The 27,330-nt window shown below is 45.7% G+C and overlaps 1 protein-coding gene across 6 annotated transcripts in view; it reads right to left on the bottom strand.

Moving 5' to 3' along the window:
• The window catches only part of NGEF (neuronal guanine nucleotide exchange factor), a 360,617-nt gene that overhangs the window by 39,448 nt on the left and 293,839 nt on the right, over positions 1–27,330 (bottom strand). For all 6 annotated transcript variants that reach the window (XM_030216010.1, XM_030216011.1, XM_030216009.1 and 3 more), the window contains one exon: positions 5,816–5,971. In XM_030216010.1, coding sequence (XP_030071870.1) covers positions 5,816–5,971 — 156 coding nt within the window. The remainder of the gene's footprint in view (positions 1–5,815; positions 5,972–27,330) is intronic.

The raw sequence follows: 27,330 nt of genomic DNA on the forward strand, positions 1-27,330 counted from the left end.
TAAAATCTTCAGTAGATGCTACGATTCAATGTTGTGCATAAATATTATTCACTCTTGGATGAGTGTCAATCATTTGGCACTAAATGTGTGAAAGACACGAGTATGGCTGTCACAGACTCGCTTATGTTGTATTTTGATGGAATTTTAAATCCTATTTTATATGAAATGCAGGATTTAGGAGTGATCTTTCATTTAATTCTCAATTGAAAAATATGATTAAGAACATTTCCTTTAGATTAAGAATGATGATAAAAAAGATCACTAAGTTCATCAAATTTTCAGACAATAATTCAGGCCCATGTCATGCCATATTTTAATCATTGTAATACTTTGTTTTTAGAGTTACCACAGTTATTGTTAAGTACATTGCAAGTGGCTCAGAATGCTATGACACACGTGTTATCTGGTGTTGTTTGGTTTGATCATATTATACCTGTATTGAAAGACAGGTATAATATTGGGTTCAATTTAAGATACTGATGTTGTTCTTTAAGGCTTTATATAATGAAGTACCTCCAAGTAATGCCTCTTCATTACACTCGCCATTTGCGATCACTAAGGGGCCCTTTTACAAAGGTGTGCCAAAAACTGGCCTGCGTCAGTATGGGCGAATGTTTTTGACATGCGCCCTACCCTTATTGTACCATGGCTGGAAAAAAGGGATTATTTTAATGGGCCGGAAAATGGATGTGCAGCAAAACAAAAACCAATGCGTGTCCATTTTTGGCCTGAGACCTTACCCCCACTCACTGACTTAGCGGTAAGGTCTCATTTGCTACTCAGGCAGTAAGCATGCAGCACATGCCAACTGCCGTTTATTGCCAGGTAGGTTCCCCATGGTAGAAAATAGAAAATATTTTCTACCGCTTGTTTTTGGTGCACACCAAATTCAGAATTACCGCCCGAGGCACAGGGTAGCCAGGCGGTAATGCCGATTTGACGCACGCTGGACATGCATAGGCCCTTACGTGCCTTTGTAAAAAGGCCCCTGAACAAAAGAATGCTTGAGTACTTTTATTTCATCAAGCACTGTGTGCTTATTGCAGGTTAAAAAGCATTACCATGGAGCATGCTCAGGCAATCCACAGTAGTTCTGGGATCGGTGCACACTACCCCCACGTGTTAAAAAATGGATTTTACTTTTTAGCACTGGGGGTGTATCTTGGAAAGAGAGTAGGTGTGTTTTGTGCTAATTGGTTGCTACACCGTTGTGTGTTAAATAGGTGACAGTAAGGGCTCAGGCGCTAATGGCCATGCTCTAATAGGGAAATTAGCGTGTGACCATTAATAGGAAAAATGGAAAATGAAGCCATTTTACTGCCATGATAAAAGTAGCCTCAGTGTGCCAGAAAGACCTTCGCTGGGGGTAGAAGAGATCATGTTTTAGCGCTGATTAGTAAAAGGGCCCTACAGTATGCTGTTTCTTGTGCCAGATTTTTTTTCATAGAGGGGGCCTGAGTTATGAACTCATTACCACAGGAGTTGAGAGCAGTTACATCACAATTACTGTTTCTTAAACGTTTTAAAGTCTATTTGTTTAAGCAAGCTTTTCCTGAGTAAAGCAATGACAGTCCTATTATACAGAGGCTGTTGGATGGTATGTTATTTTATATGAAATTGTGTGTTTTACAATTTTTAGTGATTTTATGTAAGTTATTTGTACTCAAGCCCCCTGATATTCAGCCGGTGGCGGACAGCATTTTTTGTCCACTGCCAGCACTAAAACTGAATATTCAATGCTGGGCTTCGGCACTGAATATCTGGTTTTTATAAAGCTGGCTACACATGATTGGATGGAGTTAATATTCAGACTTAACTGGCCATGGGTTAGTGGATAAAGGCAGGACAGGTATTTATGTGGTCTTATTTATCCAGAAAACCTGGCCAGTTACGTCTGAATATCAAGACATATTCGGACTATGCCCCTGGCATAGCTGGCTTGAAGTTCAGCGCTAACTGGTCATTTTCAGTGGTGCTAACCGGTTAAATGCCACTGAAAATGACCGGATAGCCATGAACAAGCGAGTTAACCAGTTGGTGGCTGCTCCCAGCTGGTTAACTCGCTTTAAATATCTGCCAGAAGATTTTTAAATAATGTTTCCTGCTGCACCAACAAAATATATGCAAATTTACACAATTATGCAGGTGCTCATTAATTATATGGAAATTATGTGCATATATTATGTCCCAGGGTGCAGATATATAGGTGCATATCTATCATTATAAAATAGGTTGAAAATAGATGCCTATGCAGCCTTCACAAATAGGTAACCTGTTATAAAATTGCCCTCCACGTATAAGAAAGGGGGGGGGGAGGGAGGAAGCCAGCCTCATATATATTATTAGAGTGTGCCTGGAGTAAGTGTTATAGTATAGAAAAAAATGAACTTTATTCATTTTGCTATGAATCATTAGGGTTCTGCTCAGTATTGCTGCCAGGCTAAATGGTGGGTTCCTCTTTTGAGATGCAGCCACAGAGGAGCTAACTTGCGTCACTATGATGACAGCAATTTCATGTAATTTCAGATGCCCATTTTGGCTGCTCCTTCTGATGGCCTTGATGCTGCTGGCACTCTGTGTGCAGAAGTAAAAGAGAAGGAAATACTAGTCAGTTTAATTAGCATACTAGCAGTACCAGACCAACTAAACAAAATAAGAGGGCATTTCTCAGCATAACGGGAAAAAGATTCTAGCTCATTCTTGTAGAAGGATTTTTCCTTAAAGTAGTCAATTTATAAAACATTTTGTTCATGAAATTCTTATGACTAAATAATATCGAAGTCAAACCAGACAAATTACTGACAAAAAGGGCATTAGTGTATGTGAAGATATAAAGAGATACTAAAGAAAGATTCTGATCCTGGTATTTGAGAAGGCAGCAATAATTAAGACCCCAGGAGACTTTTCCTTTCACTGTATAGCTGAATTAGAATTATACCTGAGCCACAATCATTTTCACTTTCCGCACAGAAAGTGCCATAATGTAATCAGAAGAAGAATACTCTGACCTTCTCTCCTAGCTAGCTGTATAACACGAAGAGCTTTTATTTATTTACTAGCCGTTAAGCCCGTTAAAACGGGCGCGTATTGGAATGTTTTTTTTCCCAAGGCCCCCCTCCCATTGCAGCTGCAAGGCCCCCTGCCATCCTCCTTCCCTGCCAGCTGCAAGGCCCCCTCTGTCCCTCCATCCCAGCTCCAAGGCTCCAGTCCTCCCCCCTTCCCAGCTGCAAGGCCCCCTGCCCGCCCTCCCTCCCACCCAGTTCCAAGGCCCCAGGCCCTCCCCCCAGCTCCCAAGGCCCCCTTCCCTCCCTCCCAGTTCCAAGGCCCCCTGCTCTCCCTCACAACTGTAAGGGGCCCCATTCCCTCCCTCCCTCCCAGTTCCAAGGCCCCTTGCCCCCCCCCCCCGTGCCTTCTTCCCAGCCAGCTGGAAGGCCCCCTTCAGTCCAGCCCTCCCAGCTCCAAGGCCCCCCCCCCTCCTTCTGAGACCTCCCATGTCCCCTCCTCCCCCACCCCGGAGTCACCCCCTCCCCCCCTTCACCCGGCCCGGGCCCTCTCTTCGTTATTCAACTTACAGCAGCGCCAAAACAGCAGCAAGCTGCAGCTCCCATTGGCCTTCCTTCACTGCCTGTGCCTCGCCCTCGTGTGACGTCACGTCGGCGAGGGCAGGGCACAGGCAGGGAAGGAAGGCCGACGGGAGCTGAAGCTGAGCTGCTTGCTGCTGTTTCGGCGCTGCTGTAAGTTGAATAACGAAGAGAGGGCCCGGGCTGGGTGAAGGAGGGGTGGTGGCGACTCCGGGGGGGGGGGGGCGGTAGCGGCTACCTTGGGGGGGAGCGGTAGCGACGTCAGCGGTTCCCTCCCTCCCCTTCCACGCAGTTTCCCTCTCTGTCCCGCCCCCCTCACCCCGTCATCACGTCTTGACGCGGGAGCGGGACAGAGAGGGAAGTCTCTACTGCGCATTTGCAAGTGAGTACGGTCACTTGCCTTTTATATGTTTGATTTATTTTTTTATAGCTGTATTTATATCTCACATTTTCCAAACATGTTTGGTTCAATGTGGCTTACAATTTTAGTTGGAAGAGGTAGAGAATTACAGAAAGTTTACAGGAGGGAGAGAGTTACATTTTAAGAGGAAGGATGGGTGGGAAGAAGAGCCAAGAGGGTTTTTTTTTGAGAGAGAATTTTGGTGAATTGTATAGGAGGTTAGCTAGCTGCATACAGAGGCTAGTGGAAGGACTAGGTTAAGAGAGAACGTGTAGGGTCCAGAGGGTGGAATTGGATGAAGATAAAGGGGAAGGTTGGTTGACTGAGGGGAAGGTTGAGGGAGTTGGTTGTTTCAGGGAGAGGTTGGGGAGGGTCAGTTAGCGTGTTCGTTTTTGTTTTGTGTGGGTAGGAACTTTTTGAATACATATGTCTTGAGGTGTTTCTGAAATTTGGAGTGAGGTGTTACGGATCTTAGGGGCCCTTTTGCTAAGATATGCCTAAGTGTGGCCTGCGCTGGTGTAGGCGCGTGTTTTGGATGAGCACTGGTCCATTTCCTCAGCGTGCCTGGAAAAAAGGCTTTTTTTGTGCCAGAAAATGGACATGCGGCAAAATTAAAGCCAGCACGTGTCCATTTTTGGCCTGAGACCTTACTGCCACTCATCGACTTAGTTCAATGCACATAAACTGGCGATTACTGCCAGGTAAGTGCCATGAGGTAGAAAATAGAAAATATTTTCCACTGCGTGTTTTGTGTGCGTGCCAAAAATGGAATTACTGCCCTGGGCACGCGATAGCTGGGTAGTATTGCCAATTTGACACGTATTAGTAAAAGGGCCTCTTAGTGACTTGGGCAGGGCATTCCACAACTTGGTGCATTGGTAGGGAAGTTGGATGAATGAATGGATTTGTAGATTAGCCTATGGAATAAGGGATAGTGAAGAGTCAGGTAATTCTTTGCCTCCTCTAGGGTGTTTTTGAGAGGTAGGAAGATCATGTCTGATACGTAAGCAGGCGCTTCGCTGTGGATTATGAGCCAAACCATGGTACAGAGTTTGAAGGCAATGCGGGCTTTGACTGGGAGCCAGTGGACTGCTTGTAGTAGAGGGAAGGCCCTTTCATATTGTGTTTTCCTGAAAATGAGTCTGGCTGCTGTGTTTTGGGCAGTTTGCAGTCTCTTTATGATTTGCTCTTTGCAATCTGAGTAGATTGCATTACAATAATCTAAATGCGAGAGAACTAAGGATTGTACGATGAGGCTGAATACTTTTGTGGAGAAGTTGTTTCTGGTTCTCCTTAGTTTCTACATTGTGTGGAATGTGTTTGTTACTACTTTTGTGACCCGGTGTTTGAAGGTTAATTTTTGATTGATGATCACTCCCAGGAGTTTTAGGTTGCTTGCTATGGGGTATGTAGTCCCATCTATGGATATACTGGGTATGGTGGTTTGTTTGTAAGGTGATGTTACTACCAGCAGTTGGGTTTTGTCTCGGTTGAGTTTTGATCTTGAATGCAGTGGCACAGTTTACTAGTATGTTTAGGCTTCTTCTGATTTCATCTGTGATGTCTTTGATGTCACTCTCAAATGATAGAGAGGTGGTCACATCGTCTGCGTAGATGAATGAATTGAGACCTTGGTTGTCAAGTAATTTGGCTACTGGAGGCATCAGTATAGCATAGAGGAAGGTTCAGTTGTTCACTGAGGATGTGTTTGTAGGTTAGAGCATTTGTAGAACTCTTATCTATGACTGGACACTGATGAAAGGGTTGCTGTGTTGGATAATACACTGACAATGAATATATAGTCACAAGACACTAGTCACACACAGATACTCACTGTGATGTTGCTTTCAACATATAGGTGACCTCCCGTTCATCCACATTCTCCAGTAGACGTAAAATGAAAACATTTGCTAAGGCTTGTCCTTGATCTTCCAATTCTTCTACACGAAGGAGCCCTCTGGCTGCTGATTCAAACACCTGATACCTATCACTGACAAGCAGAAGAAACAAAGAACACAGAGGTTGAACTAACATGGACAATTTATACTCTCTCTCCTATAAGTGAAATGTATTCAGTTTCTTTGGACATGGACAGGCACCCATGGAAGTCACCGCGGTTGTAAGCTGATGAACTGAAAGTACAGTTATTTGGGATCATAATAACAAATCTTGATTTTATTGTCCAATCTCTAGATTCCCTCCTCCTCCCCACCCCAAAAAAAAAAAATAAAGATCCCACTATACTATGACATTTTGACTAAAGAACATATCGTAAAATGGGTGGTGACAATGAACAGATTCAGCAATTTATTTTTTGGTGAAGTTGGTTATTGCTTTGAGACAGAATGTTACAAGTATGATCTATCTTTCTGTTAAAGGATTAAGAAACTTAGTCCTCAGAGTACAAGTTAAAACACAGAGAAGCTCATTGTCAAAGCACATAGACTTACAAAGTTGCATAGGTTACTATGGGGCTCATTTTCGAATGAGAAAAACGTCTAAAAAGTGGAACAAAGCAGCATTTAGATGCTTTGCTTGCCAAAACGTTCAAATTGCTATTTTCAAAACCTCTTTTGCAGACGTTTATCTATGCAGTTCAACTGCAATGCATCCAAATCACAAGGGGGCATGTTGGGGGCGGGATTAGAACGTTCCTAATACTTGGATGTTTTTCTGCCATAATGGAATAAAATAAAAATGTCCAGGACTAAAACTAAGATATCTTGAGCTAGATTTGTTTTAATAATGACTACTAGAAGAATAAAGGAATGACCTCCCCCCTTACTTCCCCAGTAGTCACTGACCCGCTTCCACCCTCCAAAGACATGAAAGAAACAGTACATACCAGCTTCTATGACAACTTCAGATGTTATGGTCAGTTCTATTAGAACAGCAAGCAGGTCCCAGGAGTAGCCTAGTGCACTGTGGAGAAGGGGACCCAGGCCAATAATCCACTGTACTACTACTACTACTTATCATTTCTAAAGCGCTACTAGACATACGCAGCACTGTACCCTTGAACACGAAGAGACAGTCCCTGCTCGACAGAGCTTACAATCTAATTAGGACAGACAAACAGGACAAACAAGAGATAAGGGAATATTAAAGTGAGGATGACTTTACACTAACTTTTACACTGTGGTGGAAAGTTTCAGCCCTCCAAAACCCACAAAAACCTACTGTACCCACATAGAGGCGACACCTGCAGTCATAATAACATAACGTAAGAACATAAGAAAAGCTATATACTGGGTCACACCAATGGTCCATCAAGCCCAGTATTGCTGTGGTCACATCGCTCCTAAAGAATCCTTCACTTGACCCAACCTGTCCTTCCAACTATCGACCCATCTCCCTCCTCCCCTTCCTTTCCAAATTACTTGAACGCGCCGTTCACCGCCGCTGCCTTGACTTTCTCTCATCTCAAGCTGTTCTCGACCCATTCCAATCTGGCTTTCACCCTCTTCATTCAACTGAAACTGCACTTACTAAAGTTTCCAACGACCTGTTCCTGGCCAAATCCAAAGGTCTCTATTCTATCCTCATCCTTCTCGATCTATCTGCCACTTTTGATACTGTTGATCACAGCCTACTCCTTGATACGCTGTCTTCATTTGGATTCCAGGGCTCTGTTCTTTCCTGGTTCTCCTCCTACCTCTCGCTTCGCACCTTTAGTGTACACTCTGGTGGATCCTCTTCCACTTCTATCCCTCTACCAATCGGTGTGCCTCAGGGTTCTGTTCTCGGTCCTGTCCTGTTCTCCATCTACACTTCTTCCCTTAGCTCTCTGATATCATCCCATGGCTTTCAATACCATCTCTATGCTGATGACTCCCAAATCTACCTCTCTACCCCTCAAATCTCAACCAGCATTCAGACCAATGTTTCAGCCTGCCTGTCTGATATTGCTGCCTGGCTGTCTCAACGTCATCTGAAACTTAACATGACCAAAACCGAGCTTCTCATCTTTCCTCCTAAACCTACCTCTCCTCTCCCATCTTTCTCTATTTCTGTAGATGGCACTATCATTCTCCCTGGCTCATCAGCTCGTAACCTTGGGGTCATCTTTGACTCCTCTCTCTCCTTCTCTGCTCACATTCAGCAGATTGCCAAAACCTGTCGTTTCTTTCTCTATAACATCAGCAAAATCCGTCCCTTCATCTCTGAACACTCTACCAGAACCCTTATCCACACTCTTACCACCTCTCGTCTTGATTATTGTAACCTGCTTCTCACCGGCCTCCCTCTTAGTCATCTCTCTCCTCTTCAATCAGTCCAAAACTCTGCTGCGCGACTCATTTTTTGCCAAAGTCGCTATGCTCACATTAGCCCTCTCCTTACGTCACTTCACTGGCTCCCTATCCGTTTCCGCATTCAATTCAAACTTCTCTTGTTGACCTACAGTGGTGGAAATAAGTATTTGATCCCTTGCTGATTTTGTAAGTTTGCCCACTGACAAAGACATGAGCAGCCCATAATTGAAGGGTAGGTTATTGGTAACAGTGAGAGATAGCACATCACAAATTAAATCCGGAAAATCACATTGTGGAAAGTATATGAATTTATTTGCATTCTGCAGAGGGAAATAAGTATTTGATCCCCCACCAACCAGTAAGAGATCTGGCCCCTACAGACCAGGTAGATGCTCCAAATCAACTCGTTACCTGCATGACAGACAGCTGTCGGCAATGGTCACCTGTATGAAAGACACCTGTCCACAGACTCAGTGAATCAGTCAGACTCTAACCTCTACAAAATGGCCAAGAGCAAGGAGCTGTCTAAGGATGTCAGGGACAAGATCATACACCTGCACAAGGCTGGAATGGGCTACAAAACCATCAGTAAGACGCTGGGCGAGAAGGAGACAACTGTTGGTGCCATAGTAAGAAAATGGAAGAAGTACAAAATGACTGTCAATCGACAAAGATCTGGGGCTCCACGCAAAATCTCACCTCGTGGGGTATCCTTGATCATGAGGAAGGTTAGAAATCAGCCTACAACTAGAAGGGGGGAACTTGTCAATGATCTCAAGGCAGCTGGGACCACTGTCACCACGAAAACCATTGGTAACACATTACGACATAACGGATTGCAATCCTGCAGTGCCCGCAAGGTCCCCCTGCTCCGGAAGGCACATGTGACGGCCCGTCTGAAGTTTGCCAGTGAACACCTGGATGATGCCGAGAGTGATTGGGAGAAGGTGCTGTGGTCAGATGAGACAAAAATTGAGCTCTTTGGCATGAACTCAACTCGCCGTGTTTGGAGGAAGAGAAATGCTGCCTATGACCCAAAGAACACCGTCCCCACTGTCAAGCATGGAGGTGGAAATGTTATGTTTTGGGGGTGTTTCTCTGCTAAGGGCACAGGACTACTTCACCGCATCAATGGGAGAATGGATGGGGCCATGTACCGTACAATTCTGAGTGACAACCTCCTTCCCTCCGCCAGGGCCTTAAAAATGGGTCGTGGCTGGGTCTTCCAGCACGACAATGACCCAAAACATACAGCCAAAGCAACAAAGGAGTGGCTCAGGAAGAAGCACATTAGGGTCATGGAGTGGCCTAGCCAGTCACCAGACCTTAATCCCATTGAAAACTTATGGAGGGAGCTGAAGCTGCGAGTTGCCAAGCGACAGCCCAGAACTCTTAATGATTTAGAGATGATCTGCAAAGAGGAGTGGACCAAAATTCCTCCTGACATGTGTGCAAACCTCATCATCAACTACAGAAGACGTCTGACCGCTGTGCTTGCCAACAAGGGTTTTGCCACCAAGTATTAGGTCTTGTTTGCCAGAGGGATTAAATACTTATTTCCCTCTGCAGAATGCAAATAAATTCATATACTTTCCACAATGTGATTTTCCGGATTTAATTTGTGATGTGCTATCTCTCACTGTTACCAATAACCTACCCTTCAATTATGGGCTGCTCATTACTTTGTCAGTGGGCAAACTTACAAAATCAGCAAGGGATCAAATACTTATTTCCACCACTGTATAAGTGTATTCACTCTGCCGCTCCCCAGTACCTCTCCACTCTTGTCTCTCCCTACGCCCCCTCTCGGGTACTCCAGTCTGTAGATAAATCTCTCTTATCTGTCCCCTTCTTCTCTACTGTTAATTCCAGACTCCGTTCCTTTTATCTTGCTGCACCTCACACCTGGAATAGACTACACGAGCCTGTACGTCTAGCCCCGTCATTGGCCGTTTTCAAGTCCAAACTAAAAGCCCACCTCTTTACCACTGCTTTTGACTCGTAACCACTACTCACTTGCCCTGTCCTTTTATCCTCACCTCTTTATTCCCTTACCCTTATTGTTCTGTCTGTTTACCTGTCTTATCTAGATTGTAAGCTCTTTGAGCAGGGACTGTCTCTTTTTGTGTATAATGTACAGCGCTGCGTATGCCTTGTAGCGCTATAAAAATGATAAGTAGTAGTAGTATCCTGCTTCCAACAGTGGCCAATCCAGAAACCCAATTAGTAGCAAACAGTGGTTTCCCCCATGTCCATCTGAATAGCAGATTATGGACTTTTCCTCCAGGAGCTTGTCCAAACCTTTTTTTAACTTAGATACGCTAACTGCTGTTATCACATCCTCTGGCACAAAGTTCCAACGCTCAATTATTCTTTGGGCGAAAAAATATTTCCTCCTATTTGTTCTTCCTAACTTTCTTTGTTCATGCTTACACATGAAATTCATGCCACCTTGTATTTGACTTTCTTGTAGTGGTTTATTGGACACATTTGGGCTCATTTTCGAAAGAGAAGGGCGCCCATCTTTCAACACAAATCGGGAGATGGGCGTCCTTCTCCCAGGGTCACCCAAATCGGAATAATCAAAAGTCGATTTTGGGCACCCTCAACTGCTTTCCGTCGCGGGGACGACCAAAGTTCCCGGGGGTGTGTCGGGAGCATAGCGAAGGCGGGGCTGGGATGTGCTTAACATATGGGCGTCCTTGGCCGATAATGGAAAAAAGAAGGGCGTCCTTGACGAACACTTGGCCGACTTTATTTGATCCTTTTTTTTACGGCCAAGTCATAAAAATGTGCCCTAAATGACCACATGACCACCGGAGGGAATCGGGGATGACCTCCCCCTACTCCCCCAGTGGTCACTAACCCCCTCCCACCCTAAAAAAAAAATATTTTTCCAGCCTCTATGCAAGTCTCAAATATCATAGCCAGCTCCATGACAGCAGTATGTAGGTCCCTGGAGCAGTTTTAGTGGGTACTGCAGTGCACTTCAGGCAGGTGGACCCAGGCCCATCCCCCCTACCTGTTATACTTTGGTGGTAAATGTGAGCCCTCCAAAACCCACCAGAAACCCACTGTATCCACATCTAGGTGCCCCCCTTCATCCCTAAGGGCTATGGTAGTGGTGTACAGTTGTGGGGGGCTCAGCACACAAGGTAAGGGAGCTATGGACCTGGGAGCAATTTTTGAAGGCCACTGCAGTGCCACTTAGGGTGCCCGGTTGGTGTCCTGGCATGTCAGGGGGAGCAGTGCACTACAAATTCTGGCTCCTCCCACGACCAAAGGGCTTGCCTTTGGTCGTTTCTGAGATGGGCGTCCTTAGTTTCCATTATCGCCGAAAATCAGAAACGACCAAATCTAAGGATGACCATCTGTAGGGATGAAATAAATGTGAAGATTTGGGCGTCCCCAACCGTATTATCAAAACGAAAGATGGCCGCCCATCTTGTTTTGATAATACAGGTTTCCCCGCCCCTTCGCGGGGACGTCCTGCGAGGACGCCCTCAGAAAAACTTGGGCGCCCTGTTTGATTATGCCCCTCATTAGGTTTTTGATGGGTTTTTGAGGGCTCCCCATACAATTTAAGGGGGTAACGGTGAGATGTGTACCTGGAAGGTTTTATGTGAAGTCCACTGCAGTGCCCCCTAGGATGCCCCACTGCTCTTCTGGGATGTCTGTGTGGCCAATCTATTAAGAATGCTGGCTCCTCCTACATACCAATGGCTTGATTTTATGCGTTTTTCACTTGGACTTTTTTTTTTAATGGGCCACAAAGGTAAACATACAGAGCACAAAAGCATCTAGTAAATAGCCACTTTCAAAATAAAAAGATAGATGTTTTGCTGTTTTGAAAACAGCTATATTTGTCACCCATATTCTGCACGTTTTAAGCAAAACGTCCAAAGTCAGACTTAGACGTCATATCAAAAATTCCCCTCCCCATAAGTCTATGTGCTTTGAAAATGAGCACCAGAGCCTCCTACATTATTGTAAAAAAAAATTGTTGAAGTTACTGTAGAGACCAAAAATAGCATGACTTCAGTGACGTGCTGCCAACATGTTATCAAGTAGCTCTTGCCAACTCTTCTCCACCTATTCATTAGCACATGCAGAATAGAGAACTTGTATAAAATGAAAATCAATTACTAAAAAAAGATATATTAACTTTCCCCATCAACCTGAGAAGGGGAAAGAGAGAGGTGGTGTCCTAGCTTCTAGGGGCTTCTGCCTCCTCTTGCTGCTCTTTGAAGGGCAGAAAATTCAGAAAACGAAAAATACTACACAGGGAACTACTCAATCAATAAATAGAAAAAAATTCCCATTGACAACAAACAGTAAAAGTGTAGAGAGTATGTAAAAATACTAAATTATATAATGTGAAGAGAAGTCCTCAATGTGAGTTAGGAGACATACTGCAAGTAAATTGCTCAGCTGCAATGCTCTTTACTCTGAGTAAACCATTCCGTCTCAAGTTCACTCACAACCACTCCATCACAGGGCTTCTCATGTGCTCAGTGTTACAACCAATACAGCTCAAACACAAGTGTTAAAATAATAATAATAGTAATAATAATAATAATAATAATTTTTAATTTTAAACACATTCAATAACACAATTACCGAAAAGCTATAAAAATAGCTTAGGCCTATTTAGGAAGGATAGAGAGGGTCGTAAAGGTGGAGGATTAGCTCTGTATGTGAGGAATGATATCATGGCGACTGAAATGACAGGGACCGGGGGAAAGGAAGAACCGATATGGATCACCTTAAAAAGAGATGATAGAACCTCTCTCCATGTGGGTGTTGTCTACAGACCCCCGACACAATTAGAGGAACTAGATAAAGATCTGATCGCAGATATTAAAAAATTAGGAAAGAAAAAAGAGGTTCTGTTAATGGGAGATTTCAATCTGCCGGATGTAGATTGGAAGGTTCTGTCTGCGAAATCGGAAAGAAGTAGAGAGATCGTGGATGCTGTCCAAAGTGCTCTGCTCAGACAAATTGTAACGGAACCCACGAGGGAGGGAGCGACGCTGGATCTGGTGCTCACAAATGGGGATAGTGTGTCAAATGTCCGAGTGGGTGCACACCTGGGAAGAAGCGACCATCAAACGGTTTGGTTTGATATGACAGCAGAAGTGGAGGGCAGCCATTCTAAACTCAAAGTCCTGGATTTCAAGCGTGCTGACTTTAGTAAAATGGGGGAATACCTGAGGAAGGAGCTGATGGGCTGGGAGGACGTACAAGAAGTGGAAGGACAGTGGTCCAGGCTGAAAGAAGTAATAAATAGGGCCACAGACCTTTATGAAGGAGAGTAAATAAATGCAAGAGAAAAAGGAAACCGATATGGTTCTCCAAGCAAGTGGCTGAGAAAATAAAGGCTAAAGAGTTGGCGTTCCAGAAATATAGAAAATCTCAAGAAGAGGAACACGGGGAGGAATACCGGTGAAATTGAAAGAAGCCAAGAGAGAGGTACGTCTGGCGAAGGCGCAAGCGGAAGAACAAATGGCTAGAAATGTAAGGAGGGGCAACAAAAATTTCTTCAGGTATATTAGCGAAAGGAGAATGACTAAAAAGGGAATTGTGAGACAGCGAATGATACATACCTGTAGCAGGTGTTCTCCGAGGACAGCAGGCTGATTGTTCTCACGATTGGGTTGACGTCCACGGCAGCCCCCACCAACCGGAACAAAACTTTGCGGGCGGTCCCGCACGAAGGGCATGCCCACCGCGCATGCGCGGCCGTCTTCCCGCCCGTGCGCGACCGTTCCCGCTCAGTTGAATGACAAGCAAAAATGAGTAAAAACGCAACTCCAAAGGGGAGGAGGGAGGGTAGGTGAGAACAATCAGCCTGCTGTCCTCGGAGAACACCTGCTACAGGTATGTATCATTCGCTTTCTCCGAGGACAAGCAGGCTGCTTGTTCTCACGACTGGGGTATCCCTAGCTCTCAGGCTCACTCAAAACAAGAACCCAGGTCAATTGAACCTCGCAACGGCGAGGGTATAACAGAAATTGACCTAAGAAGAACAACTAACTGAGAGTGCAGCCTGACCAGAATAAATTCGGGTCCTGGAGGGTGGAGTTGGATTTAAACCCCAAACAGATTCTGCAGCACCGACTGCCCGAATCGACTGTTGCGTCGGGTATCCTGCTGGAGGCAGTAATGTGATGTGAATGTGTGGACAGATGACCACGTCGCAGCCTTGCAAATCTCTTCAATAGTGGCTGACTTCAAGTGAGCCACCGACGCTGCCATGGCTCTGACATTATGAGCCATGACATGACCCTCAAGAGTCAGCCCAGCCTGGGCGTAAGTGAAGGAAATGCAATCTGCTAGCCAATTGGAGATGGTGCGTTTCCCGACAGCGACCCCTTTCCTATTGGGGTCGAAATAAACAAACAATTGGGCGGACTGTCTGTGGGGCTGTGTCCGCTCCAAATAGAAGGCCAACGCTCGCTTGCAGTCCAATGTGTGCAACTGACGTTCAGCAGGGCGGGTATGCAGTCTGGGAAAGAATGTTGGCAAGACAATTGACTGGTTAAGATGGAACTCCGACACCACCTTTGGCAGGAACTTAGGGTGAGTGTGGAGCACTACTCTGTTATGATGAAATTTAGTATACGGAGCATGAGCTACCAGGGCTTGAAGCTCACTGACCCTACGAGCTGAAGTAACTGCCACCAAGAAAATGACCTTCCAGGTCAAGTACTTCAGATGGCATGAATTCAGTGGCTCAAAAGGAGGTTTCATCAGCTGGGTGAGGACGACGTTGAGATCCCATGACACTGCAGGAGGCTTGACAGGGGGCTTTGACAAAAGCAAGCCTCTCATGAATCGAACGACTAAAGGCTCTCCAGAGATGGCTTTACCCTCTACACGAAGATGGTAAGCACTAATCGCACTAAGGTGATTCCTTACTGAGTTGGTCTTGAGACCAGACTCTGATAAGTGCAGAAGGTATTCAAGCAGGTTCTGTGCAGGACAAGAACGAGGTTCTAGGGCCTTGCTCTCACACCAAACGACAAACCTCCTCCACTTGAAAAATTAAGTCTTTATAGTGGAATCCTTCCTAGAGGCAAGCAAGACACGGGAGACCCCGTCAGACAGACCCAACGAAGCGAAGTCTACGCCCTCAACATCCAGGCCGTGAGAGCCAGAGACTGAAGGTTGGGGTGCAGAAGCGCTCCGTCGTTCTGCGAAATGAGAGTCGGAAAACACTCCAATCTCCACGGTTCTTCGGAGGACAACTCCAGAAGAAGAGGGAACCAGATCTGGCGGGGCCAAAAAGGCGCTATCAGAATCATGGTGCCGTGGTCTTGCTTGAGCTTCAGTAAGGTCTTCCCCACCAAAGGTATGGGAGGATAAGCATACAGGAGGCCGGTCCCCCAATGGAGGAGAAAGGCATCCGACGCTAGTCTGCCGTGTGCCTGTAGTCTGGAACAGACCAGAGGCAGCTTGTGGTTGGTCAGAGAGGCGAAAAGATCCACCGAGGGAGTGCCCCACTCTCGGAAGATCTTGCGTACCACTCTGGAATGGAGCGACCACTCGTGCGGTTGCATGACTCTGCTCAGTCTGTCGGCTAAGGTATGTGGCTTGGAGAAGCGTGCCAGACTGGCAGGCCTAACGCCACATCCCGACGGCTTCCTGGCACAGAGGGCGAGATCCGGTGCCCCCCTGCTTGTTGATGTAATACATTGCAACCTGATTGTCTGTCCGAATTTGGATAATTTGACAGGACAGCCGATCTCTGAAAGCCTTCAGTGCGTTCCAGACCGCTCGGAGCTCCAGGAGGTTGATCTGAAGATCTTTTTCCTGGAGGGACCCCATCGACATGAGCTCCCCACCCCAGGCGAGATGCATCCGTCGTTAGCACTTTCGTGGGCTGTGGAATTTGGAATGGGCGTCCCAGGGTCAAATTGGTCCGAATGGTCCACCACTGCAGTGAAGTGCGGCAACTGATGGAGAGGCGGATGACATCTTCTAGATTCCCGGTGGCCTGGCACCACTGGGAAGCTAGGGTCCACTAGCAGATCTCATGTGAAGACGAGCCATGGGAGTCACATGAACTGTGGAGGCCATATGACCTAGGAGTCTCAACATCTGCCGAGCTGTGACCTGCTGAGACGCTCTGGTCTGGGAAGCGAGGGACAGGAGGTTGTGGGCCCTCGCTTCGGGAAGAAAGGCCTGAGCCGTCTGAGAATTCAGCAGAGCTCCTATGAATTCCAGAGATTGGACTGGCTGGAGATGGGACTTTGGGTAATTTATCACAAACCCCAGCAGCTCCAGGAGGTGAATAGTGCACTGCATGGACCGGAGAGCTCCTGCCTCTGAGGTGTTCTTGACCAGCCAATTGTCGAGATATGGGAACACGTGCACTCTCAGCTTGCGTAGATACGCCGCGACCACCACGAGGCACTTCATGAACACCCGTGGGGCAGAGGCGAGCCCAAAGGGCAGCACACAATACTGAAAGTGCCGTGTGCCCAGGCGGAATCTGAGATACTGTCTGTGAGCTGGCAGTATCGGGATGTGAGTGTATGCGTCCTTTAAATCCAGGGAACATAGCCAATCGTTTTTCTGAATCATTGGTAGAAGGGTGCCCAAGGAAAGCATCCTGAACTTCTCTTTGACCAGATATTTGTTCAGGCCTCTCAGGTCTAGGATGGGGCGCATCCCCCCTGTTTTCTTTTCCACAAGGAAGTACCTGGAATAGAATCCCTGCCCTTCCTGCCCGGGTGGCACGGGCTCGACCGCATTGGCGCTGAGAAGGGCGGAGAGTTCCTCTGCAAGTACCTGCTTGTGCTGGGAGCTGAAGGATTGGGTTCCCGGGGACAATTTGGTGGAGGGGAGGCCAAATTCAGGGCGTATCCGCACCGCACTATTTGGAGAACCCACTGGTCGGAGGTTATTAGAGGCCACCTTTGGTGAAAAAGTTTTAACCTCCCTCCGACTGGCAGATCATCCGGCACGGACACTTTGATGGCGGCTATGTTCCCATGGATCCAGTCAAAAGCCCGTCCCTGGTTTTTGCTGTGGAGGCGCCGGGGGCTGCTTAGGCACACGCTGTTGACGGGAACGAGCGCGCTGGGACTGTCCCTGTGCCTGAGGAGGCATTCGGGCCGGCTGGGAGTACCTACGCTTGTTGTAGGCGTAGGGCGCAGCCTGCCTGGCCCGGGAAAAACGTCCACCTGCTGAGGTGGATGCTGAAGGCGCCCGGTGGGAGAGCTTGTCGAGGGCGGTTTCCCGCTGATGTAGTTGGTCCACCAACTGCTCGACCTTCTCACCCAAAATATTATCCCCCCGGCAAGGGACATCGGCCAGCCGCTGCTGGGTGCGGTTGTCCAGGTCAGAGGCACGTAGCCATGAGAGCCTGCGCATCACTATACCTTGGGCCGCAGCACGAGATGCCACATCACAGGTGTCATATATACCCCTGGACAGGAACTTTCTGCACGCCTTCAGCTGCCTGACCACCTCCTGAAAAGGCCTGGACTGCTCCGGGGGGAGCTTGTAGACCAGGTCCGCCAGTTGCTTCACATTATTCCGCATGTGTATGCTCGTGTAGAGCTGGTAGGACTGGATGCGGGGTAAAATTCACACCTCGAAAAATAAATCGACCGCGCGGCCACAAGGCCGCAACGAGACGCCCCCACTAAAAGTACGAGGGAAAAACAAAGTTTTCTCGTTTTTTTTTTTTAACAAACTAAAACAGAGAAAAACAACGAAGTAAAATAACGAAGAAGAAAATCTCGCGGCAAACGCGCGATCCGGTTTCCGGGGCTGACAGAGAGAGAGACGAACACGGCTCTCTCCAGCGTGGAAAAGAAAAAACTGAGCGGGAACGGTCGCGCACGGGTGGGAAGACGGCCGCGCATGCGTGGTGGGCGTGCCCTGCGTGCGGGACCGCCCGCAAAGTTTTGTTCCGGTTGGTGGGGGCTGCCGTGGACGTCAACCCAGTCGTGAGAACAAGCAGCCTGCTTGTCCTCGGAGAATAAAAGATACAGCGAAACACTATGTAGATAATGATGAAGAAAAAGCCAATTTGCTAAATAGATACTTTTGTTCTGTTTTCACTGAAGAAAATCCTGGAGAAGGACCACAAGGGACTGGGAAAAGTAAACCTGAAAATGGAGTGGATAGAGCACCGTTCACTCAAGAGAGTGTGTATCAACAACTTGGAAAGCTAAAGGTGGACAAAGCCATGGGACTGGATGGGATCCACCCCAGAATATTGAGGGAGCTCAGAGAGGTTCTGGCGGGTCCTTTTAAAGATTTATTTAATAAATCCTTGGAGATGGGAGAGGTTCCGAGGGATTGGAGAACGGCGGATGTGGTCCCTCTTCACAAAAGTGGTAATAGGGAAGAAGCTGGAAACTACAGGCCGGTAAGCCTCACTTCGGTTATTGGAAAAGTAATGGAAGCGATGCTGAAGGAAAGGATAGTGAATTTCCTGGAAGCCAATAAGTTGCAAGATCCGAGACAACATGGTTTTACCAGAGGGAAATCGTGCCAAATGAATCTCATTGAATTCTTTGATTGGGTAACTGGAGAATTGAATCATCAACATGCTATAGACGTAATCTACTTAGATTTTAGCAAAGCTTTTGACACGGTTCCCCATAGGAGGCTCTTAAATAAACTCAATGGGCTGAAGATAGGTCACGAAGTGGTGAACTGGATTAAGAACTGGTTGACGGACAGACGACAGAGGGTGGTGGTAAATGGAGTTCGCTTGGAGGAGGGAAAGGTGAGTAGTGGAGTGCCTCAGGGATCGGTGCTGGGGCCGATTCTGTTCAATATATTTGTGAGTGACATTGCCGAAGGGTTAGAAGGTAAAGTTTGCCTATTTGCGGATGATACTAAGATTTGCAACAGAGTGGACACCCAGGAGGGAGTGGAAAGCATGAAAAAGGATCTGAGGAAGCTAGAAGAATGGTCTAAGGTTTGGCAATTAAAATTCAATGCGAAGAAATGCAAAGTGATGCACTTAGGGAGTAGAAACCCACGAGAGACTTATGTGTTAGGCGGTGAGAGTCTGATAGGTACTGAGGGGGAGAGGGATCTTGGAGTGATAGTATCCGAGGATCTGAAGACGACGAAACAGTGTGATAAGGCAGTGGCCGTAGCGAGAAGGTTGCTAGGCTGTATAGAGAGAGGTGTGATCAGCAGAAGAAAGGAAGTGTTGATGCCCCTGTACAAGTCGTTGGTGAGGCCCCACCTGGAGTATTGTGTTTAGTTTTGGAGGCCGTACCTTGCGAAGGATGTTAAAAAAATAGAATAGAAGCGGTGCAAAGAAAAGCTACGAGAATGGTAAGGCATTTGCGTTCCAAGACATATGAAGAAAGACTTGCTGACCTGAACATGTATACCCTGGAGGAAAGGAGGAACAGGAGTGATATGATGCAGACGTTCAAATATTTGAAAGGTATTAATCCGCAAACAAACCTTTTCCAGAGATGGGTAGGCGGTAGAACGAGAGGACATGAAATGAGATTGAAGGGGGGCAGACTCAGGAAAGATGTCAGGAAGTATTTTCTCACAGAGAGGGTGGTGGATGCTTGGAATGCCCTCCTGCGGGAGGTGGTGGAGATGAAAACGGTAACGGAATTCAAACATGCGTGGGATATACATAAATGAATCCTGTGCAGAAGGAATGGATCCTCAGAAGCTTAGCCGAAATTGAGTGGCGATGTAGGTGGGGGGAAGAGGGGTTGGTGGTTGGGAGGCGAGGATAGTGGAGGGCAGACTTATACAGTCTGTGCCAGAGCCGGTGATGGGAGGCGGGACTGGTGGTTGGGAGACAGGGAATCCTGCTGGGCAGACTTATACAGTCTGTGCCCTGAAAAAGACAGGTACAAATCAAGGTAAGGTATACACATATGAATTTATCTTGTTGGGCAGACTGGATGGACCATGCAGGTCTTTTTCTGCAGTCATCTACTATGTTACTATGTTACTACAAAAAGCAAGCAACCCTCCAATTCAGTTCCCAGAAGGGCAGCAGCAGCAGGTGTAATGCTAACAAGAAAATGGCACATAAGAACATAAGTGTTGCCATACTGGGACAGACCGAAGGTCCATCAAGCCCAGTATCATGTTTCCAACAGTGGCCAATCCAGGTCACAAGTACCTAGCAAGATCCCAGAACATAAAATAGATTTTATGCTGCTTATCCTAGAAATAAGCAGTGGATTTTCCCAAGTCCATCTTAATAATGGCTTAAGGACTCTTCTTCTAGGAAATTATCCAAACCTTCTTTTAAAATCCTGCTACGCTAACTGCTTTTATCACATTCTCTGGCAATGCAACTACTCCTCCATAGCAAATGTCTGCATGCATCCATTGGTGATGTTCCTTGCCTGGGCTGTAGAACACTAACCCTTTGGTATAGGGCTGCTACATTCTCTGGCTCATCAGGAGAATGGAGAAGAAGAAAGAACAAAATCAAATACAAGGTGGCAACAATTCCATGTGTAAGCATCAGTGGCGTACCAAGGGGGGGTTACTTCCTGTTCCGGGGCAGAGGGAGCATGAAAACGAAGAGCCGGCAGGCGTGCGGCACCCCCCCCCCCCCCCCAGCGGTGTGCACCCGGGGGGGGGGGGCATCACGCTGTTCCGGGGGGCAGGGCACATCGGCGATCTGCCCCGGGTGTCAGCCCCCCTAGGAACGCCACTGGTAAGCATCAACAAAGAAAGGTAGGAACAACAAATGAGACAAAAACATACAATGTAAATGAGAAAGAGGAAGGTAAAAATCAATTATCAAGAATCAGACAAACATCCTTTGCACTGTGGGATCTCATAAGGTTCCATCTTGGTCCCCAATTTGTTCAATATATTTTTGGCACCTCTGGATTCTCTTATACCAAGGACTGGGGTTCTGTCCCTATCTCTTTACTGGCAATATCCAAGTACTGATTACTCACGGCAGATGGGATTGAGTTCCAGTCCAAATGTAGCCTTCTGCTGGAAAGCATGGGATACTGGATTAGAACACACAAGTTGATTTTGAATCTGCTTAAATGAGAGGCAATGTAGGTTTTTTTTGGAAGTACTGTAGGTGTAATAAATAACTCTTATGGAAACAGCTACCCTCAGGTTACTTATGCCAAGGTTCCAATGTGCAGAAGTCTGCCTACGCAAACTTCCTAGCTCAGTCTAGGGAATAATATACAAGAACCTTGCTTCTGGCACCTAGCCAGGAGTTCCGTTAGAAAAGTGAAACCAAGCCACAACTGATATATATATATATATATATATATATATACAGTGGTGGAAATAAGTATTTGATCCCTTGCTGATTTTGTAAGTTTGCCCACTGACAAAGACATGAGCAGCCCATAATTGAAGGGTAGGTTATTGGTAACAGTGAGAGATAGCACATCACAAATTAAATCCGGAAAATCACATTGTGGAAAGTATATGAATTTATTTGCATTCTGCAGAGGGAAATAAGTATTTGATCCCCCACCAACCAGTAAGAGATCTGGCCCCTACAGACCAGGTAGATGCTCCAAATCAACTCGTTACCTGCATGACAGACAGCTGTCGGCAATGGTCACCTGTATGAAAGACACCTGTCCACAGACTCAGTGAATCAGTCAGACTCTAACCTCTACAAAATGGCCAAGAGCAAGGAGCTGTCTAAGGATGTCAGGGACAAGATCATACACCTGCACAAGGCTGGAATGGGCTACAAAACCATCAGTAAGACGCTGGGCGAGAAGGAGACAACTGTTGGTGCCATAGTAAGAAAATGGAAGAAGTACAAAATGACTGTCAATCGACAAAGATCTGGGGCTCCACGCAAAATCTCACCTCGTGGGGTATCCTTGATCATGAGGAAGGTTAGAAATCAGCCTACAACTACAAGGGGGGAACTTGTCAATGATCTCAAGGCAGCTGGGACCACTGTCACCACGAAAACCATTGGTAACACATTACGACATAACGGATTGCAATCCTGCAGTGCCCGCAAGGTCCCCCTGCTCCGGAAGGCACATGTGACGGCCCGTCTGAAGTTTGCCAGTGAACACCTGGATGATGCCGAGAGTGATTGGGAGAAGGTGCTGTGGTCAGATGAGACAAAAATTGAGCTCTTTGGCATGAACTCAACTCGCCGTGTTTGGAGGAAGAGAAATGCTGCCTATGACCCAAAGAACACCGTCCCCACTGTCAAGCATGGAGGTGGAAATGTTATGTTTTGGGGGTGTTTCTCTGCTAAGGGCACAGGACTACTTCACCGCATCAATGGGAGAATGGATGGGGCCATGTACCGTACAATTCTGAGTGACAACCTCCTTCCCTCCGCCAGGGCCTTAAAAATGGGTCGTGGCTGGGTCTTCCAGCACGACAATGACCCAAAACATACAGCCAAGGCAACAAAGGAGTGGCTCAGGAAGAAGCACATTAGGGTCATGGAGTGGCCTAGCCAGTCACCAGACCTTAATCCCATTGAAAACTTATGGAGGGAGCTGAAGCTGCGAGTTGCCAAGCGACAGCCCAGAACTCTTAATGATTTAGAGATGATCTGCAAAGAGGAGTGGACCAAAATTCCTCCTGACATGTGTGCAAACCTCATCATCAACTACAGAAGACGTCTGACCGCTGTGCTTGCCAACAAGGGTTTTGCCACCAAGTATTAGGTCTTGTTTGCCAGAGGGATTAAATACTTATTTCCCTCTGCAGAATGCAAATAAATTCATATACTTTCCACAATGTGATTTTCCGGATTTAATTTGTGATGTGCTATCTCTCACTGTTACCAATAACCTACCCTTCAATTATGGGCTGCTCATGTCTTTGTCAGTGGGCAAACTTACAAAATCAGCAAGGGATCAAATACTTATTTCCACCACTGTATATATATAGAAGATAAGAAAATATACAGATATGGAAACTTTCTGCAACAAGGCTTAGCAAAAATACAAAAAAATATATATCTTGCTGATAATAATAACTAGATTGTTACTGTCTACAGACTATACAAAATGATTCTTATTAGAACACTAGGTAAATTACACAACCTGATCTGTAAAAGAACTGATACTACCTCTTATGAAAAATACAAGTTAGCAGCATATTCCCTGACTAAGAGCTGACATAAACCGATCTTTCTTAGATAAATACCACTCACTAATCCCAGACTAGGAAATAAATCACAGTGATCTCACCGCTGTCCTTATGCAGACTTCCGATGAGACAGGAGAAGATTCCTTATCAGATTCGAGCTGTTTTCTCAGCAGGTCTGTGTCTTAGATGTAGTGTAGGTCTCTCTGCAGAAAGCAGGTGTCCGTCCCTCCGTGTAGCTTCTCAGAGCCAATATATCTGCCACACGGTATTTGCACCAGTTATGCAGGTCACAAGGTTAGTACCAAACACAGTCTCTGGCTCTCCCCGAGCCTTGCTGGGTTTCTCAGGTCTTCTTGCCAGTTACCCCTCTTCCGATGGTCTCCGCCTGACTAAACTTCCTCTCTTCCCGCTTTCTCAGTCTCCCTTGGTCAGGTGACAGCATGGACCAATCTGGATCTTGTCCAGCTCATTCCAAGAGCAAGAAGAGCTCTTTGTTTTGTGACCCTGAAGTGGATACTTTCTGGTGCCCTGGGTCTGACTCCCTTTTCAGCTTCTCAGGGTGATATAAGGGGGTGGTTGGAACACAGAATGTCCTTGGCTTTAGTAAGCCTGCCAGTGATTTTCCACAAGCTGAAAAGCTGGATCTTGCTGGCACAGAAAAGTTTCTGGTCAGAGATTTTAGACTCCATCTTGCTGTATTATGATGAATTAAGCTTGTATGCACCAAGACCAGCTCAGGTGAGATCACAGGGAAATACCCCTACAGTACTGTGCCTCCATCAAACCAACCCTCATAGGCAGTGGAATGGGGTGGGCAACTGGGGCCATTGCCCCGCCAATATTTTACCCATTTAGATTAGCAATTAGAGAGCTTAGTGTGGAGCTGGCATAGCTCCAGTGAACAGTCTTTTCTATCATGTTTCCTGACACCCTATTCCCCAACTAGATCACTCAGATCATCTAAGCAGAATCATCTGGTTGTCCCTACATTTACAGAAATTGTATAAGACAGCACTCAGGGTTCAATATTTTCTGTTCAAGGTCCAGAGCTTTGGAATATGTTACCTCACCATCTAAGATTACAGTCCTCTCATGAGTGCTATAAGGCAAACCTGAAGACCTTTCTCTTTGCGAATGCTTTTCACTAGCCTTCCTGGTCACCCAAATTCCTAGATGCACTGGACATAAGTCTTAATCACACAGTTTCCTTCTTGTTTGCATCCCTCTATCCTATCCAGATTTTGTAATTGCTCCCTCTTCCCCTCCTCTACCCCCCTCTTGTTTTTCTATTGCACTTTCATCCCTTTTAATCTGTAAACCGTTCAGTTAGCTTTGTTGATGGGTGGGATAGAATGTTTTAAATAAACTTGGAAACTTGTTTGTTTAGATCAGGGGTATCCAACCTTGGCCCGTGCCAGGTTGGGTTTTCTGGATTTCCCCAATGAATATGCATGAGATCTATTTGCATACAATGGAGGCAGAGCATGCAAACAGATCTCATGCATATTCATTGGGGAAATCCCAAAAAGCTTGACAGGATTGTGGCCCTCGAGAACAGCGGTTGGACAACCCTGGTTTAGATCCTCGAACCAAAAACATGTTCTGCTGCACCTGCCAACCCTCCTCTGATGGATCTGACATACAACTGAGAGAGACTATTCATTTGCTGGGAATATTATTAGATAGTTCTCTTAGGTTTGCTTCCCCATATTCTAGCATAGTCAAAAACTCTTTCCATGCACTTATCACCGAAACCTTATCATGATACTAAAGAATGCCCTTATCTAAAATCAACTAGATTATTGGAACTTACTACTACTACTAGCAGGTGTCTTTCTTCACAGTTTGAAACGTCTTCAACTTTTGCAAAATATAGAATCTAAACTGATTATGCAACTCCCCTTCTCTTTGATCAACATTGGCTTCTTACTTCTTGTAGGATTTGATTCAAAATATTAATTTTAGCATGTAGAGCTTTTCACTCCAACCTACCACTTTACTTACAATTCTCAGTGATAGTTTAATGGTCCATCTTGATCATTTAATTCAAATCTGCTTACTACTCTTCCATTTGACACCATTCACAGTTCAGCTTTCTTTTTTACCCCCACATTTTGGAACTGCTTACTGCTTAAGAACATAAGAGTAGTCATACTGGGTCAGACCAATGGTCCATCTAGCCCATTATCTTGTTTTCCAAACAGTGGCCAAGCCAGGTCACAAGTACCTGGCAGAAACCCAAATCGTGGCAACACGCCATGCTATAAATCCCAGGGCAAGCAGTTGCTTCCCATGTCTATCCCAATAGCTATGGACTTTTCCTCCAGGAATTTGTCCAAACCTTTTTTAACCCCAGACACAGTAACTGCTGTTACCACATCCTCCGGAAAAGTGATCCAGAGCTTAACTATTCATTGAGTGAAAAAATATTTCCTCTTATTTGTTTTAAAAGTATTTCCATGTAACTTCCTCGAGTGTCTCCTAGTCTTTGTACTTTTGGAACAGTAAAAAATTGATTTACTTCTCCTCATTCTACACACTCAGGATTTTGTAGACCTCAATCATATCTCTCCTCATCTGTCTCTTTTCCAAGCTGAAGAGACCTAAACTCTTACATAGCCTTTCCTCATACGAGAGGAGTTCCATCCCCTTTATCATTTTGGTCGTTCTTCTTTGAACCTTTTCTAATTCTGCTATATCTTTTTTGAGATACAGTGACCAGAACTGAACACAATACTCAAGCTGCAGATGCACCATGGAGCGATACAATGGCATTATAGTATTTTAGGTCTTATTCACCATCCCTTTCCTAATAATTCCTAGCATCCTGTTTGATAAATACATAAAGAGAGTTGTTTTAAGAAATTCAACATAGGTGTGAAATCATGGCTTTTTCAAGACCTAGTTAGTCAGTGGCTTACCTTGCTAGTACAATCAAAACTAAAAGCAGCCTCTGCTTTTTTTTATTGCTTTGCTTACATTTTAAGGGGCTGATATTTAGACTGAGGGAGGAAGCCCAGCTAACTCCCGCAGTTGACGTTCAACCTTGACATTCAATGCTGGTGACCGGCATTGACTATCCAGTTTATTTTTGGCCAGTGTAAACTTAATCAGCTAAGATAATATTCGGAGATAGCCGGTTAAGTTTAAACTGGCCAAAGATATTTAGCTATTTATGCAGCCTAATGTGGCTAATTAAAATAGCCAGCTATGCGCTGAATATTTGGGGATAGATGGCTATATCGCGTGGTTATAGCTGGTTATCTCCTAGCTGCTAAATGGGAATATTAAGCACAGGATAGCTAGTTATCCCCCACAGTCCATCTAGTATGCTCAACAAGGTGATTAGAGCTGCACCCACCAATCTGTGTGGGCCCCAGTCGCCCATTCTTAAACTCTGGTTGTCAAGTCTCCACCATGTCAACCATATAGGCAGCCAAACTTTATGTAGTCTTGATTATACCCACATTTCATCCCCAAATATTACTGCCAGTATTCAACTTAAAGTCAAAATGTCTTCCCCTTCCCCCTGAGCTGCACAGTACCCTCACTCATGGCATGTAACTATAAAGTGATCTACAACACTGAAGTTGCCAAAGCTTCACCTGTCTTTTACATTTGCAGGACACAGACATTAGAAATTTGTCCAGCATCGGCCTCGGTTCCCCCAATGCTACAGTTGCTGAATCTTCATTTTATTTTGATATCTTCAGTCAGAAAATACAGACCTATCTCTTCAACAAGGCATACCAAATGGAATAATAGTTATTTATAATACATCAACAGTCCACCTAGTTTATGACTATTTTCTTTTTTACATCTGGTCCCTATGGACTACCAACTGTATCTTTCACCCTGGAATGGTGATTGCCATAACGGGACCTTGTAAGCCACATTGAGCCTACAAATAGGTGGGAAAATGTGGGATACAAATGCAATAAATAAATAAATAAAATAAACTATTTTTTTTTTACAAGGAATTGAGGAACAAATACCACCAAACAAAGCTAAAACAGAAAAG

The sequence above is a fragment of the Microcaecilia unicolor genome, chromosome 10 (genome assembly GCF_901765095.1).
Source record: "Microcaecilia unicolor chromosome 10, aMicUni1.1, whole genome shotgun sequence".
NCBI lineage: Eukaryota > Metazoa > Chordata > Amphibia > Gymnophiona > Siphonopidae > Microcaecilia > Microcaecilia unicolor.